This window comes from Camarhynchus parvulus, chromosome 2 (assembly GCF_901933205.1).
Source record: "Camarhynchus parvulus chromosome 2, STF_HiC, whole genome shotgun sequence".
In the NCBI taxonomy this organism is placed as follows: Eukaryota; Metazoa; Chordata; class Aves; order Passeriformes; family Thraupidae; genus Camarhynchus; species Camarhynchus parvulus.
The window spans coordinates 129090891-129108622 of NC_044572.1; the positions used below are offsets into that span (position 1 = coordinate 129090891).

At 39.7% G+C, this 17732-nt stretch overlaps 1 protein-coding gene across 1 annotated transcript in view; it reads left to right on the forward strand.

Moving 5' to 3' along the window:
* Positions 1 to 17524, forward strand: part of SDC2 (syndecan 2) — a 60281-nt gene extending 42757 nt beyond the window's left edge. The window contains exons 2-5 of the mRNA XM_030968327.1: positions 5165 to 5276; positions 12965 to 13098; positions 13867 to 14002; positions 15285 to 17524. Coding sequence (XP_030824187.1) covers positions 5165 to 5276; positions 12965 to 13098; positions 13867 to 14002; positions 15285 to 15448 — 546 coding nt within the window. The 3' untranslated portion in view covers positions 15449 to 17524. The remainder of the gene's footprint in view (positions 1 to 5164; positions 5277 to 12964; positions 13099 to 13866; positions 14003 to 15284) is intronic.
* The last annotated feature ends 208 nt before the right edge of the window (positions 17525 to 17732 follow it).

Here is a 17732-nt window from a genome sequence, read left to right on the forward strand (position 1 = left end):
CTCTCATTCCTGGACAAGGTTAACAAATCTTAATGGGACAGTTTCACCTTTCCTAGTATGATGAAGGAAAGCAAAGAATTGGCAGATAGTGATGGGAATACACCTGCCAGCTGCAAGGTCAGCAGTGCTGAGATCTGTTAGGACTAAATCCTGTTGCATGGCAGATGATAGTTCCTTTTGCAGGATGCCTAGAGGGAAATAGAGTTCTTCACACAACTGCCTTTTCTCCAGCCTTCAGTGGGAACCTCTGCAATGACTCTCAGGCTTTAGATGAATGCGTTCATATAGTTAGCTTTCCAAACATGTAGTGTACAGCACTTTAGTGAACTCAGACTCACCAGCTGAGCATGCTTTCATACAGGCATATATGAAACTGCACTGTGTGTTAATACAAGAGAAAATCTGTTTTCTTTCTCTTTCTTACATGGAGGAACTCTGCCTAATCAACAGCTGTAATGCTTGCAAGTTTTCAGAGACTTCTGGCTTAGAAATTTGTAATACAACATCACTTTTAAAATATTAGTCTCTGGTTCTCTGTGTACTAAATGGGTTACATCTAAAAGAATTCCATCTGGGGAAGAAGGGAGGCAAAGTATCATTAGTAACACAGCTGCAAACCTCAAATTCTCTGTCCCATGCATATACCCAAAGACATAGAACAAAAATTTGAGTTCATCTGTAAATAATAAAGTATTTCCTTCCACGTGTCAGCTACTCATTGCTCCAGTGTCTGAGTTTGAACAGCCACGACAGCCACGGTAGACATTACTCCTTCACTGCTGCTCACACCAGCTTTCTTGGCTTCATCCATATGGCATAAAAGTCTTTAATGTCTTACTCCTAAACCACCCCCATGGAATGGGAGGACTGACAGTAACAGCAGCACTGGAAAAGGGAATGGCTATGACAGGGCACTTTGTAAATTTATCAAACAAAATATGCTATCCATTCCCAAACCTCCTGTTGTCTGATGATTGTTTTCCATTTTTTGTCATTGTAATTTTGATGGATGATTTACATCTTTTATGGGATGATGAGACAGGAAAAAGGGTTTTTTGCTTTGTTTCCTCTCTCAGTGTCAAACTGAGGGGTTTGGAGTTTGTTTTTTTTTTTTTAAATATGTCCTGCATGATCCCAGTTTATTAAATCAAAAATTACTGTAAATGTAAAATACAGTAAAATAAAGACATTGAGATTTAAAATTCAACATATTATTGGTATGGAAATATATTTTATCTAGTACTAAATGGGTGCTAATTTACACTACTTCCATGAGATTTAGATTTATGCCAATGTAGCCAATAACCAGGCAGGAATCCGTGATCATTGGCATGTAGCATGTGAAGTATTCAGGTCACAGGATTTTGCAGCATTATATTCTTAGAATAAAAATGTAAGTGGGATAACAATGATAGACGAGAATGCAATCTCTGTCAAAAGGTAACGAGCAGTTTTGTGGCTTCAGGGCCAGATTAAAGGGCTGATAGCAGAGACATCCTTGCCTGGTGTTCTGCCGTTTTAATAGGTCTGAAAATAAGGCTGTTACATAAAAGTGACATGAGCGCTCTCATTTCAATTGTTAGCCACAGGAAATAGTCACTGAAATATCTGGTCTTCATAATACCTTAAAATAGTTTTATGGAACAAGAATTTGCTAACTTTTAAAAATTTTCCTCCCAAATATATTGAAATGCTAGTACAGACCTTTCTGTGTCCAAGCCTACTGACAACAGATTTGTTTTTCCAACTTGTCTTTTGTGAACATCCTGGAAGTAGTCCATGGACCCCCATGGATTCCCAGCTGACAAGTGAGAAAACATTTCTAGAGCAAATACTAAATCAAGTTTATTTTAACATATCTTAACGTCAAATTGTAAAGCATAGCTTCAGTGCTTGGTACTGACTTAAACACCATGAGGTATTCTTTTATTTTCACTGTTTTTCTCTCATTTTTCTGTGCTTAATCTTCACTGAATTCTTTTAATGGCTGTGGGTTTTTTTGTTAACTGTCAGGCTTTTCTTTTTATTCTGAACCTTAAGGCAGTTTTCATTCCAAGTGGCCTAAGGCATCTGTGTGTTTCTGAGCAACTGGGATAAAAGGTGCAAGCTGTGGGTGTAGAGGGGGTGCTTCTACCCCAAGTCTACTAGCCAGCTTGCGAAGACAGTGCAGTGAATGCATTTATCTGTGCAGATGCTTGTAGATTTTTAAGCTAGAATATGCTTCCTTTGCCTTTGATTTGAGAGTATGCTTGCATCCTGCCCGAGTTCCACCAGACAAGAATAATTTGTACTGAAACAGGCTGAACTGAGGCGAGGGGCTCTGGTCAGAGAGGCTGCAAAGCATCTTCCTCAAGTGGAGCTTGATGGCTGATGTGAATGCATTTGCAATTCACTGTACCATGTATTTCTCCCTGTAGTAAATATTGTACTGGTTCTATAAGACTGTGGGCAGTAGTTTGCTCATTCTGATGGAGTTGTGCCATCCACAGTACTAGATATTAAATAATGTTTCACATTGCATTCTTTGTATCCTCAGAGTAAGATACAACAGATACTCAAATTCCTGCCGAAAGCTGCTCAGTTCTCTTCCATTTCTGTTCCTCTGTGTTCAGCTGGTTTAAATCCTGAGAACATCTCAGCATAGTGAGAAATGAAAGCTTTTGGCAGCCAAAGAGACATAATTCATTGAAAGAAAGGGAGTGAATATGATGGTGAGGAGCCTGGCTGACCAGGCACTTGCAGCTTGGGCTGGGTTGGGTTAGCTGCTCATCTGTCTTAGAGAAACTGAGTTGTTAGAAGAGCTGTCACGAGTCATTTCTGTCTTTTCTGGGTTCTCTGAGGCTGGAAAGAAAAAGAAAAGCAGGTTGGTTGTTTTGAGTGGGGAAGGAGAAGTTGGTGTTTGTTTTTTGAATCCTCCTAATACAGTTTGCTTCTAGTACAGACAGAAGTTGGAAATGGTCTAGAGAATAAATTTATTGATAAATTCATATTTTTACTGAACACTAAAAATTCTGGGCATGGTTGTGTGATGCTTCTGTTCTCATGAAGGCTACCTTACTTTTGTAAACTCACGCTGTTTCTCACCTTTTACCAAAAGCAACTTCCATTGTTGGGAAATTCCTACATTTAGATACTCTTTTTCTTCCTGCAATGTAGCATTGGGTAACATTCACTGCCTCTGATACCTTTTGAATATTGTATGCCTTTTCTATACTCGCAGCCAACCACCTGCATGTCCTTTTAAAAAAGTTTTGTTTTTTCCTGCCTGATATCGAGGAGTGGTGTGTTTTGTACCATAATTGTGTCTGAAAGCAAAATAGGGTGAAGTGGCTGGGTCCATTGTGGCAGCTGGATCGAGAGCAGGATATTTGTCCTATGACAGGGAGTTGTTTTCCTATACGGAAGCAGCCTCAGCTGTGTCTTAATTACAATACCACCTATACACCTACTAAGGTACTTCATGACTTCCCTTGGAGACATCTTTTAAAGGAATTAAATTGTTTGACAGTGACCAGACATCATCTTGAATTTCTGCTTTGGACTGCAGCCAGTTCCAGGCAGACCATGTGAACTAACAGCAGCAGAATCAGAGCAGGTTTTGTAAGCTTATCTTAATAACAGGCCACTTTTCCCCCCTCCTATATATCCCCCCCCAAGAGTGGCCATAGGAGGAATAGACTTTGACCAAGAATCAAGTGGGTTTTCGTTTCCTCTGTAGAGGAGATCAACAGGGGTAATACTGTTTTAGTTCAGAGCTGTTCAGAGAAGTGTTAAGTATCCCCCATGCAAAGATCTTTTACTCTGAAATACACTAATAATCAGCATGGCCTTTCTGCTTTTCATAAAGAATAATTTTTTATTGTAGATCAAACTGAAGAGCAGTGTTCTGCCGTGAAGAAGCTTTAAACAGGAATCTGTTGCCAGAAAAAAATCATAAAAAAGAAATCACAGATGTCTTTAACAATAATTTTAGACCGCTGGGGAAGACCTCTGAGGAAGAAGTTACCTTGTAAAGTCAGATATGAATCTTTGTGTACAGGAGTTACCCTATTCACAGTTTGGTACTCCTTTAGGAAAGTTAGAGTGAATGTGGGTAGAATAAAAGGGGCAGTCAATGCCATGCAGTAATAAGTAAATTGGAAAACTTTGGGACTTGGAGCAGCAGAATTGAGTGCTTATATGAGATACTGAATATATGAATTTTGGTATAGTATTTTGTTATTTAGGTTTTTTTACTTGAAATTCCATTTAGAACTGTCATATTTTCTTCAAAATTCATGACAAACAGGCGTTGACAGAAGTGCTGGTTAAAGTAATCGGAGTAATAGTGGCAGGTACCTTCTCAGCCATCCAGGATAACTGGCTCTCCCAAGAAAGTTTGTTCTCTGTTAAGAAAGCACAGACTGAGGTGGAAGCAGACAATTCTTAGCCTTTCTAAGCCTGAATTGTCAATTTAAAAGGTGGCTGATACCTTGCTCTATTTTGAGCTCCTTTTAACAGAATCTGTCTTTAGTGGGGAAATATCTGCAGGTGTAGAAATGTGGTGATAGTCAAAGAAACCTGATTTTTAGCCTGTTGAAGATGCAGTTAAATTTTAGGAGAGATGCGTTCATTTAGGAATTGGAGCATGATGCTGTTTGATCTGGCTGGAAATGTCATAATCCTTAATCAATAGCACTGTCTTAGAAACATTTGTAGTCATTCATTCTAACTACTACTAGAGAGTTTAGTGAGGTTTGGCTTGATTAAACTCTGAGATAGTTTTTCATACATGCTTTTGTTCCTTCTCATCTGAGATCAAATGAACAGACTTCATGTGACAGACTATAGATTTGTATATTTGAGATCCAGAAAGAAGGCTTCAGTCCTGGGATTTGCTTCTTGTTACAGAAGCTCTGCAGAGTATATTTGCAAATCCTATTTATTCATTCATGCATTTAATGAAATGAAGTGTGGTTTTCATTGTGCAGCCTTGGATTTTTTTTTTTTGCACTGCTGTAATTTTTACAAATTTCTTTAACAACTTAGATGAATGTGTGGCATAAACTGAAAGTACAAACTTCAGTGTGCCACCATCAACTTAGAAAATAGAACTGAAGATGAAGAGACTGCTGCACTGGAGAACTGTTATCTTTCTAACCATTCCCTCTTATCTGTTTTCCAGAGAGCAGATTTGACCTCTGATAAAGATTTATACCTTGACAACAGCTCTGTTGAAGAAGCATCAGGCGTCTATCCAATTGATGATGATGATTATTCTTCTGGGTCAGGCTCAGGTGAGACAACATGTCACAAATTGATTTTTAAAAGCGTAAGAAGTAATGCAATTATTTGAGGGAAATCTGTGCAGTTTTGCTTTTTAAGCTGGAGATGATACTTGCAGTGAATATTGTGAGTGCTTTGCTATTTACAGAGCACTGGGCACCCCTGTGGGCTGGGTTTTAAGTATTAACTTTCTGCTTTTTTCTCTTACTCCCGAGTTGCATCATTTCACTGCCTTATTTTCTCTCTGCTGGTTCTCTCCATTCCCTCTGATTTCTGTGTAGATCTCCCTGGAGTTTAGAAATAAGGATTAGAGAAGGCTTAGTTCTCCCATGACATAGTACTAATTTAGCACTCTGTAAGAAAACATAGCAGCAGCGTTGTTTTCTCTTATATGCAATCAGGTTCATGTAAACATGGTGTCCATTCCTTTTGTTGTTTTCTTTTACATTTAGAAATCTAGATACTGCCAAAACTGTGAGTTTTCTCTGAGGAAATTACATCCATATAATGAATAAAGAATTTCTTAAATACAACATCCTGAGTTCTCAGACTTAAACACTCATTAGGGACATGCAGCTAGCTCAAAATTTTTCAAAAAAAGTGTCAGTGAAACCTCCTTAATAATTTCTCTTTAAAAGTCTTTGAGGAGTATCTTCTAGACTTGCTTGGAGACTCCAAATGTTAAAAGCTAAATGCAGGATTTTATGGTAGTTCTGGAAAAGACATTTCCTTATTGTTGTATTTGCTGAGCTGTTGTGGAAATCCCATTTATTTTTCCAGTGTGTTACCTACGTGTTTGTTACTCTACTTTTTTTAAACTATGTCTTGATGCTTATGTATAATTTGTGTACTTTCAAAGGATGAGCCCTTCTTCTGGTATCTTGTCTATGTTACCTGTAAGGCACACCTGAGATTTTTCAGATGGATTTTTGGGGTTGTTTTCTGCAGACATCTGATTGTGTTGCCAGGCAAATCCAGGCCCATCATCATTCATACCTGGATGATGACCTGTGTTTTGGGAGTCTTCTGTTGGGGTAATTTGATATGCCAGGTTGATCAGAGGCTTAATTGGACCTCCTTGATGTAGACCTGTTTGAGGAGAAATCTAATATTTAATTTGAAAAGAATATATTAGTGAATCAGTGATTTCATTCAGTTCCCAGGACTGTCTGAGGGCTATTCTGATCTCCAGAAAAATGTGCTTTCAGTCAGCATCCCATTCTGTCGTGTCTTCAGATGCTGGTGACTTTGTAAGCTTCAAAAAGGAAATTAATTGACAATAAATAGTTGTATGAGGAATGGTCTAGCGTTGTTTTTTTCCATCCCTCTGTGGTGTCTGGCTGTTTCTAATATGAAAGATTCAAAATTCAGACCTGCTTCTGAAGTGAAAAAGACTATACAAGGACTGGCTTCAGATCTTACTAACCCAGTATTCAACAAAGGAGGTGTTGAATCCTGCACCTGGGGAGGAATAATAACTGCAAGTACCAGCACAGGCTGGGCGTTGTCCCAGCTCTGCGGAGAAGGACCAGAGAGTTTTGGTGGGTGACAAGCTGACCATGAGCCAGCAGTGCCCCTGTGGCCAGGAGTGCCAATGCTTTCCTGGGGTGCATCAGGAAAAGTGTGGCCAGCAGGTCGAGGGAGGTGATCCTGTCCCTCTGCTCAGCCCTAGTGAGGCCACATCTGGAGAGCTCTGTCCGGTTCTGGGCTCCTTGGTACAGGAAAGACAAGGAGCTACTGGAGAGGGTCAGCAGAGGGGCACAAAGATGATGAGGGGTCTGGAGCATCTGGGGAGAGACTGGGGGAGCTGGGCCTGAGAAGGGATCTCATCAACTATAGGTGTTGGTGAGATCCTTTCTCATACCTCAAAGGCAGATGCCAAGATGACAGTGCCAGACTCTTTTCAGTGGTGCCCAGTGACAGGACAAGGAGCAATGGCCATAAACTAGAACACCTCAACAGGAGGAAGAACTTCTTGACACTGAAGGGAGCAGAGCACTGGCACAAGCTGCCTAGGGAGGTTGTAGAGTGCCTCCTTGGAGACATTCAAATCCCACACGGACACATTCCTTTGTAGTTTGCTATAGGTCACCCTGCCTTGGCAGAGGGGTTGGACTGGATGATCTCCTGAGATCCTTTCCAAGCCTAACAATTCTTTGGTAAAAGTGAAGCCAAAACCACAGAAACTACCTCTAGACTTCACCAACAGTAACACCTTGTCTTTCTTCTTTCTTTTCCTGTGCTCAGCTTTGAGCCATGGGTGGAAGTTGGAGTGCACTGCGGCTGTCTCTGGCAGGCTCTGTTTCTTTCCTACCAAAAAACAGGAAAGACTGAGACAAGCTGGATGCCCCTGCAAAGAGCTCATGTGACAGTATACCCAGATTTAATATTTTTGAACCAAGCAAAAAGTCTTTAGATCAGGGAAGCAAAGTAGCAGCCTTTGCACCCTACTCCAGCTATACTTACTGCTCTCTGTTTTCTGTGGGAAGTGTCCTGCAGATGTACCATTGATCGATGTTTCTCATTTTATGTTCAGTCTCTCTTTTACTTGATACTCAGTGGTGTAATGTAATGTTCCTAGCAGGAAGAGCCTTCCCACTCAAGAGTGGTTTTCTTGCTATGTAGCAAGCATAGTCCAAGCAAACAGATCCAAGATGACAACATTGCTGACTCCTTTCTTTGCTGTGAAAATTGTTAGCTGCCAACCAGGCCTATGGAAATAAACAGGAATTGTCAGCACCACCATTAATGCCCTTGAAGGTCTTCAAACAGCATTAACATGGACAAATGTCACTTCAGGCATGACACATTTCAAACCAGAAATTGGCTGAGGGCTTTTTGTAAGGAGTATCAAAGGTGATGGTGTTCTGATTTTTCTTTTCTTTCTCTTCCCATAGCCTTTTCTTTTTTCTTTTTTCTTTTTTTTTTCTTTGTGTACATTCAGCTGCTGTTGTGCATTTGCCCAAGTGTTGAACCTGAATCCATGGGTCAGCAGTTTCCAGAGAAGCCATGCCTGCCTTCTTATTGTCCTACATCAACAGTAGAATATCCATAGTGATTTAATTAGTCTGTTGTTTCCTTCTTGTAGTCTCAGTTTCTGAGGAGATGTTTCGGTCTAACATCACTCTTTTTTGCATTGGTGTTTTAAGTAACATAATAATAAAAAGTAGAAATAGTTTTCCAGCCTATCTACAACTTGAAATGCTTTTATAACTACTGCTACTTTTCCATCTGGCATAAAAGATTTTAATAGAGCCTTGGTCTTGGAGATAAATGAAAGTAGCTGCTAAGCAGCATGACTACCCATTACATGAAGGAAAGGTACCACCTCTGTCAGATTTATCTGCAAGTTCTTTGAAAAACCTTCTGTCTTGTTCTTGTGTCTTCTCTAAAATTACTCATGGTAATATATATCAGAAAATCAAGCTAACTTCTCCTTCCCCTTCTTCTCTTCCCCAACCTAACATTTCTCAGTCAGTAGCAGCTTGAGTTGAGAACATTGGCTCAGGATGAACTGTGTGTATTCTGACATTGTGACTGGGGACTCTTCTGGGAGAAGAGTTGTGGTGGGGTGGAGCTTTTTCAAGAAACACAAGAGCAGATCTGCTTTGGCTCTTGACCGAGAGGGAAGCTGACGCTGCACTCCAAGGCCAGCAGGCAGTTTGGGAGTCCTGTGGGAGCAGGGTGTGGGGCCTGGGGACAGGGGTGATGTGGCTGGGGGTGGCTGGGGGACTGCATGTCATGGTCATGATGCTGGGGAAGCTGCGGGGCACAGGCGCTCTCCCGGGTGCCAGCATGGGTCCAGGGCTGGCCCTGGGCGCCCTATGGCAGCATGCTCAGCAGGCACACCTCTCCTGGTGTGCTTCCCCTGCCATGGTGCAGGCAACACAGCAAGAATTCATCATCCATTTGCTTCAGTCCCGCTTGTAAGTGCCTTTCAGATTGTCTTGGAGCAAGAACTTCTTCTGTCCACCTGCTAAGCCAGCCCCAAGCATGCTTCGTGACATTGACTGCCTGGCTCTCCAGGTCTTCGGACATAGAAATCCACTGTGATACTGTTTGAAAGTGTATTTTTGATGTGCTGGACAGAATCTTATACTAAAGTATAGTTAGGACTATTCCTTTTAATCCTCCAAGTTTTGTTGATTTCTTGGTTTTTTCTTTGTGTGAGAGCTACCAGAGATGTTACATCCTTGCATTGTCTCAATTTATTTCAGCTGCAGTTCCCTAGCAGGGCATAGAGTTATGTTCACAGTGTCATCTCCGGGTGCCTAACACCATGTTGATTAAGGGTTGCTTTGGGGACTGTTCAGTGGGTGGAGGTGAGATAAGTCAGCTGAAAATATGTAGTTTTAGTGAGTGTCACGTTGCTGATAGAGATGGAAGGTGTGAAAGAGATGGTGGTTATGTGTGTGCCCACCTTATCACAAATTTGCTTGTGGTGGTGGTACTCCCAGAGTGTGATGTGCAGCAGCAGACAAAGAGGATGCCAAAAGACAGGGTGAAATGATTTGATGTTTTTTGATAGGAGGTGTTAATCACTGCCTACTTTGCACGTCAAGAGCGCTAACTACTGCGTTCTTTTTTCTACAAAAAATACTACTACCTATACAGTAATTTCTACTTTCTGTGCAGTAATTGAAGGTGGCACAATCTTGATTTCCTGACAAGTTTCCTCAAGCACTAAGAGTGTTAAAAAGTATTCACATTCCTGTCATCCAAGGATGGCTAATAGACATGTCACTGAGGGTTAGATTAGGGATTTCCTATACTACAGCACAGTTTAGAGCTATTTTGACTACACTGAAGACAGCAGTTGGATGTCCTGAAGAAGTTAGAGTGGATAAAAGAGGGTGTGTGATGGTGGAGAGCTTTCAGCTCTACCACAAAGATGGTTATGGGTTTAATTACTGCAGGGTTTTTGTGGTGCCCTCAATAAGAGGGACTCGAGGCAGTGAATAGCCAGCACCAAAATCTGAGCTGACCAAATCCAGAAACCAGCTTTAGTAACAGTGATATTTTCCAGAGGAAGAAGTAAGTTCTTATACTCCAACCATTTCACAGAATTCCTCTTGACAACCTACTTGGAAGTCACACTCATGACACTGTAGGCTTTTTCTTTCCCATCTTACTTGGATTTAGTGATGCTCTTTTTTGTGCTTTTTAAGGAACATGATACTGTGTGAAATGCTGTTGCTGTGTTCTGGAGAGGACTAGTGAGTGGTTTTTTTTGGTCTCTCAGTCCTATTTACAGGTAATTCTAAAAATACTACTGTCAGTTCAGCAAGCGAAGTGTCTTCCTTGTTTAGATCTATTCCGTGCCAGGCAGAGACCTGTTTAGATAAAGCTAACTAGAAAGCAGGAACCATGGGGGATGTGTCTTCGCCGGTCCCCAAATCAAGCCTAAATGATAGTTGCTTCAACTTTTTGGGGATTGTCAGAATTCCCCTGAGGCTGTATGGTAGAAGAACTGGGTACCTGTGGTGCAAATCTAGTGACTAGTCCAGGGATGAGATTAGTTGCCCATTTGTTGAGCGAACGTGGATCTGCACCCTCCTTAGCCAAAGACGTTCAGGCTGTAATGCTCTCCATTATGTCTGGCAGACACAACCATTGCCTGAAGCAAAGGTGGCACTTAAGGATTTGGAGGAGTGGTTGTGATTAAGTGGGACTTTTCATTTCATAAAAAGAATAAAATACATTTCAGTACTCTGAAGATGTGTTTTATCAGATCTCTAATCTGATAATCAGTTTTAATTTCCTTGCCTGTGAAAGCTTTGTGTAAAATAGAGGAACTTCAGAAGATAAAGTAGGTTGAGCTATCCAGTGAGCCATTATTTCTCAAAGAAAACTCTTGAATCAGAGCCAGAAAATTTTTCCTGTTGGATGCCTTTCCACACCTCTGTTTTGAAGCAGGATGTTGATTTTTTGATCTTTGAGTTGCATTTCAGGAAAATACCTGATTCTTGTTGTGAGGTCTTCATTCTAGAAGTTGTAATTTTGGTATCTCTAAAAGTTTTTTTCCCAGTACTGTTCTGTGCCAGTATCTTTTTTTTAATGATTCTAAATTTTCTTTTCTACCATACAGAGATTGTTTTAGGTGTTGTCTTGTTAATGCCTCTCCTTCAGAGATTGTTTTAGGTGTTGTCTTGTTAATGCCTCTCCTTTAAATACCAGATGTATGTAATTCTTGATCATGACTTCAAAACATCATTATTGTGCTCATATTTTCAGCCTGTCTTCTTTCTTTAAAAAACAAATTAAAAAATCAGTTTGGAATGAGTGAGTCATACTATTCTGTTGTAGGAGCGTTTTATTTGTTAGGAACTATTCTTATGCACATTTGCTAGATTTATTACCCAGGGGTTACTTGGGCAACCGGTGCCTGTAACGAGCAGAACACATTGAGATTCCTAAGGAGTGGTCCAAGAATGGGCCAATTGTTTTTTCCTCTTTCAGGCTTTGCTAATAATTTAGTCTCTTTCCTGTGTCTTCTTCCTTTCACTATCACTAAAGGATATTTATTAGACATGTCCATTACCTTATTCTAAAGGAGCCTTCATACTCCAGCACGGCTTTGAATGTGGAGGAAATTAAATTTAAGGTAATCTTTAGGGAGTTTTTTGTCCTCTTACTCAGTTCAAAAGAAAAGGGCTTCTGAATTATGTGGAGTTTAAAACTATGTGAATTCCTAGTGACTGAAACATAAAGTAGTAGTACTCTTCCTGTAGGTAGAAACTACTTAGTTTTTTAGAATTCAACAGATGTGCTGTAGAAGAGAAATTCTGTTGAAGCAGTATGTGACAGGCAAAAACAGTTCAGTTCATATTGTTTAAGTAAGGATAAATAAGTGTATTGATTTATTTATGGTATGTAATTAACTAGCAATCGCTGAACTGTACTTTTAGGCTTAATATCAACAGTACAACAGACAACCACAATACCTACCATTTATCAAATGGTAACAAGCAACTATAAATTTCTTAATCACTTTCTGTAACTGTCACGTGCACACAGCCACCCTTCTCACAGGCCATGGGTGTGGAAGCTCCCCTTGTCTGAGAATACAGGACCCTCTGTCCACACATCCTTGTTGTTGGAGACTTGGGTACCCCCATATGGGCCTGGGGCCCCACCAACACCTCCTGCCACGCCCAGGAGGAGACTGTGCACCCCAGGGTGTGGGTTCTGGGGGTGCCCATGGTGGCTCTGGGGAAGCTGGAGGTAGCTGCTGAGGGTAACCACAGGGTGGGGGGGTGGGACTGCCAAGCTCCAGCAGAGCCCCTGATGCTGTGGGACCTCATCAGAACCCCTGGCACTGGGGTCTGTCCATGTCGCACAGGCCTGATGGCTGCTGCTTTCACTCCAGACTTTCTGCCCCTATTGCAAGTGTTAAAGGTTTTTCATACCTCTTTTCAGGAAGGGTTCTTCTGTTTGAAGAGTGTCATGGTAATTTCCTGGTTGCTACTTATAGCAGCTGACGCACTCCCTTTTCCAGGGGATCACTTGGGGCAAGTATCCCCCTGGCAGTTTGGGTGGACTGTTTGCACACACATCTTTATCTTAGTAGGCATTGTCATCTAGGCCCTTGCCTATGGTGGGCTGTGCAGCCATCTCTACCTTGGTGTTGTCATAACAAAAAATGTAATTGGTCTGAAAGAATTTCACAGGTCAATGAAGTGTTACATTTTGTCCCCAGGTGCTGAGGAAGATGAGGATAGCGCAGTGATAACAACATCCAGAACAGTTCCAAAGTTACCGACAACTAGTGATGCATCCAGGGCTGAGACCACCACAGTGAAAATGCAGACCAAGGTGCCTGCACAAACAAAGGTGCGTGGTGGAGAGCAAGACCATTTAAAATTATTCCACTGTACATTTTTGATGGTTTGATGTTAAGTCTTCTATTTATATGGATTAAAAAGCACCCCTAAACTTCACTTACTACCACAGCCTGCTAAATGACTACAGAGCTGTTTGTTTTCATTCCTACTAAAAAGTCTGTATGGCAACATCTGGATTTCACATGAAAGAAAAGAGATGCAAAATAATGTATCATGATACTTTTTGAGTCAGAGCTGTAATTTTTTTTATATTTCTCAAAGAGTTATTCAAAAATTCTTTGTGAAACTTTCCTTCTCAAAAGAGAATGCTGTATGGTTTGGCTGTAGTTTGAACACTCTGCAGGTTCCATTAAGTATTTTAGTATTTCCTTCTACCACCATAGATGATACTGTCTAAGTTACTCTCAAAGGTGTTCTGCATATAACATATCTGATTTGTTAATTTCATAGTTGTTATTTCTTTCAGAGGCTGTTATTCTGATAAACACAGGCAATATTAAGAGCTGTTTGCTAAATGTACTTTTGGAGGTTTTAAACTTACGGGCAGTGTTTTTCATTCTGACATGATGACAACAAATAGATCCAATTACAATGTCTAGACCAGCTTTCTGTGCTCTATAAGCTTCCTATGTGTTGGTATTGTGCAGTATGTGCATGAAGCCACAGCTACATGACTGCCCGCAGCAGGCAGTGACTGTACCAACTTGTGGTCTGCCCTCTCTGTAAGCAATGCTCAGTTTTCTTTTTTGTGCCACAGTCACCTGAAGAAATTGATAAAGAGGAAAGGCCTGAGGTGGATGGCAAGAAAAAGAGCGATGAGCCAGGGGATGACACGGACGTGCTCACTCAGAAGCACTCAGAAAACCTCTTCCAGAGAACAGAAGTTCTGGCAGGTGAGGCAGTGTTTGCCAAGGTCTATCTCACCAGAAATAAAATGGAAAACAGAGAGGATCTGTATCAAATAATGCAAGCTCAACATTTGAGTTTTCTTGGCAGATTCATACCATTAAACACATTAGTACTAAGCACATTCCTAGTGGGTAGCCAGTGGTTGATTTGATGAGAATAAATTGGGCATCTTGGGGAAATACTTAATAGTGAAGTCTGTCGCTAATTGATATGATGCCCACAAGTTGAACACTGCCAGCTGAGTATCTGGAGCTTTCACAGGTCAGAAAAGGAGCTGGAATTTGATTCATGCTTGTAATGAAGAAATGTATTTCTCACCTCCCAAGAGCACATTGCTGTCTGGTCGATGTGGTGCAGATGAACACTGCTTGGGAGGGGCTCATGGCAGGCATAGGTGGATGGAAGGGGATGGATAGGCACAATCCATTAGGGTACAGAAATCCCTTCAGATAAATAGAGTCTATTTCTATAGACTCTATTTATAGACTCTATAATGGAGTCTATATAGTCTAATATAGACTCTATTTAGAGTCTGTGCATAACCCAGGGAGGCACAAGCAGGTCACTAATGTTTTCATTACCTGTGAGATTTTTTTTTGGCCTAAGGACAGTGTTTACAGGTGTACTTTCCCCCCATGTATTTGGAAAGGGAGTTGGGAGCCATGAAAATCACATAGTTTTGGACCACATCTTCCTATGAGAATCAAAATGTGAAATAACCTTAAATCCACATCAGTGGAAGCACGTGGGTTTTCTCTTGAAGTCTGGTTGTGAGTTGATACTTCTCACACACCCACAAATGCATGAAGTGTTCTCTCCTATTATTGATCAATAGGAAGTTTATTTCAGCATATACTCAGAGTGAAAACTGACAGAGAAAAGTAAAAGCCCATTTCTTAGCTAGGGTAACAAAATCTTTTAATGTCAAAAATGTAACTGTTGAAAAATGAGTTTGAAAGACAACTTTATGCTCTGGCAGTACTAGTGGTGATCTTAGTTGAGGTTTTAAAAAACTTTAATAGCTTTCTTAAAACTGGGTTGTTGGATCTCTGACTTGTAAGCGGAATGTAATTTTAAATGATTGCCTTCATGAATGCAAACAAGCTTTCTGACAGTATATTTCAGGATACTAATAATGAAGACAGTTGCATAATGGGAGCCCTTTCCTGCAATTTGAAAATAATAGCAAACTTACTGTGTGAGATGAAGTATGGTGCTAAGCTTGTTTTACTGGCATATTGTGAATCTCTGTTTCTTTGATTACAGCTGTTATTGCTGGCGGAGTTATTGGTTTTCTTTTTGCAATCTTCCTTATCCTGCTGCTGGTGTATCGCATGAGAAAGAAGGATGAAGGCAGTTACGACCTTGGTGAACGTAAACCATCCTGTGCTGCCTATCAAAAGGCACCAACTAAGGAGTTTTATGCATAAAATTCCTATTTAGTGTCTCTATTTATGAGATCACTGAACTTTTTTAAATAAAGCTTTTGCATAGAATAATGAAGTTTTTTTTTCATTAAAGAGCCGTTATGGCACCTTTATGATAAAACCCCATTGTATTTAAAACTTTTCACATATTCGTTTAAAAATGTAAAATTAAAACTTAACATTTGCAGTGTTCTGTGAATAACAGTGGCAAAGCATTATTTTATAAAACCATTGATGTTCACTGAATGATTTTTAAAACTTTATGCATAAATATAAAATAATGAAAATTATTGTTTTATCCTATGGTTCAATGAAAGTTGTTTAATTTTGGTCAGCATGTCTCAGATTTATCTTACAAGTTAGTTTTTATTTCATTAATTTATCTGTTTCCAAAAAATGCCTTTTTGTAGTTGTCATGGTGCAATTTGTCTTCAGATAATTCAGATAACAGTAACTTCTAGTGTAAATGTAATTTTTCAGCTATGTAAACTTCAACCTCCACTTTGTATAAATTTAAGTGTCAGAATATCAATTTTACACTTTGCATTGTTTCTCAGCTTACCTGTAGCTTCAGTGAGATTTGTAACAGCAATTAATGTGTAAAATTGGATTATTACTACAAACTGTATAGTCATATTCTTACTAAACAAATCTCCTGTAAGGAAGATTTGTAGTAAGCTACTGATGAACCTAAGCAAACCCAAAGACTCTAACAGTATTTTGAGAAGTTGCTGCAGATTTCTATGGCCACTGTATTTGTTAATTATTTGCAATTTGAAGGTACAAGTAGAGGTTTAAATTTTTGTTCTTTAAAAATGCATTTAAGTTGTAAACGTCTTTAAAGCCTTTGAAGTGCCTATGATTATATGTGACTCGTTGCAGACTGGTGTTAATGAGTATATAACAGTAAAAGAAAATGTTGGTATTTTATAAGCACAGACAATTCTAATGGTAACTTTTGTAGTCTTACATGGATAGACATAATTGTAATTTGGGAACATAAACACTACTGAATAAATCATGTGGCCTAATACTGAAAATTCTATTGTGATATACTTTTGTATGTTTTTCATTTTATGTCTGTTTGCTTATGTTTTAATGTCACAGAGTACATCTAGTAGATCTTAAAAATCCAGACCAAAAAAGAAAGGCTGTTGATGAGGGTGATCCTCACACCAGATTTACTGCTAAGGTGGCAGAGAGAAGTGGGAATGTTTAAGTCTTGCATCTGGTGTATTAGCTGTGAGACATTTGACTTTTGCATTATGTTTAATGGCAGTGTTGACACAGGCCTGTTCTTCCTGCAAATGTTGGTTTCCCTACTGTAAATTTCAAAGGAATACCCCAGTTCATTTACTGTGTGTATTTGTTTTTGATTTGTTGCTCACGTTTGTTTTTTCCCTGTCCCTTTGAAGAATTTTGGTTTGTTCTGCTCAGACTCCAGCAGAAGAGTTGAGACAAGTGGAATGTCTTCATAAGAGAAGAAAGAAATATTCTGAGTAGAAGAGAGAAGTGTCTGTTGCTTAGACCTTAGATAGGTGCTGGATAGAGGGACACAGGGAGAGGATGATAGTCTGCCTCCTTATATTATGCTTTGTAACAGACAAATGGCTTCGTCTTCTGCTCTGCTCGCCTCCTGGTTTTTTATTTTTGAGATTCCCAAAATACAGGTGTTCAGGATGTCAAGCTGAAGTGCTTTTCAGAAATGGCAATGTATTGTAAATAAGATCTGGTAGCTCTTCAGATAAGAGTTGTGCAGCTTTTATTTGTTGCTGTCCCAAGTTCAGTGGTCATTTAGGAACCAATGAATGCTATCCTGTGCTAAAATATTTAATATATTGCTTTTTACTTATACTTAACTGGCAAGTTTTTCAAAGCCATACAAGTTCAGCAAGTAAAAACAGGGTAAGAATTTAACAGGTATATCTTGTGCAATATTTAGTGAACTTCAATTAGTAAAATAACTGCTTGAAATAACTGTGCCAAGAAAAGAAAATTTCTGGCAAATGCTATGCCACTGCTGTAAAATAAAACATTTGTTAAAGTGCCAAAATAAAGTCTACTATGCCTAAACTAATACTTTATTTGTATAGTCTGACATCCAGTTTTTTGAAGCCCACTTTGCTTAAGGTAGTAGATCTGAATTTCTTTTAAGGGTGCAATGAATATTGCTGTAAGTGTAGCTATAAATATTAAACACCAGATAAGCTGTCTTCTCCTTGTTCATAAGCAAATTGATAATAAGTAGTGTTTTAATTTTATTTATGTATGTTAGACTGCCTCTATA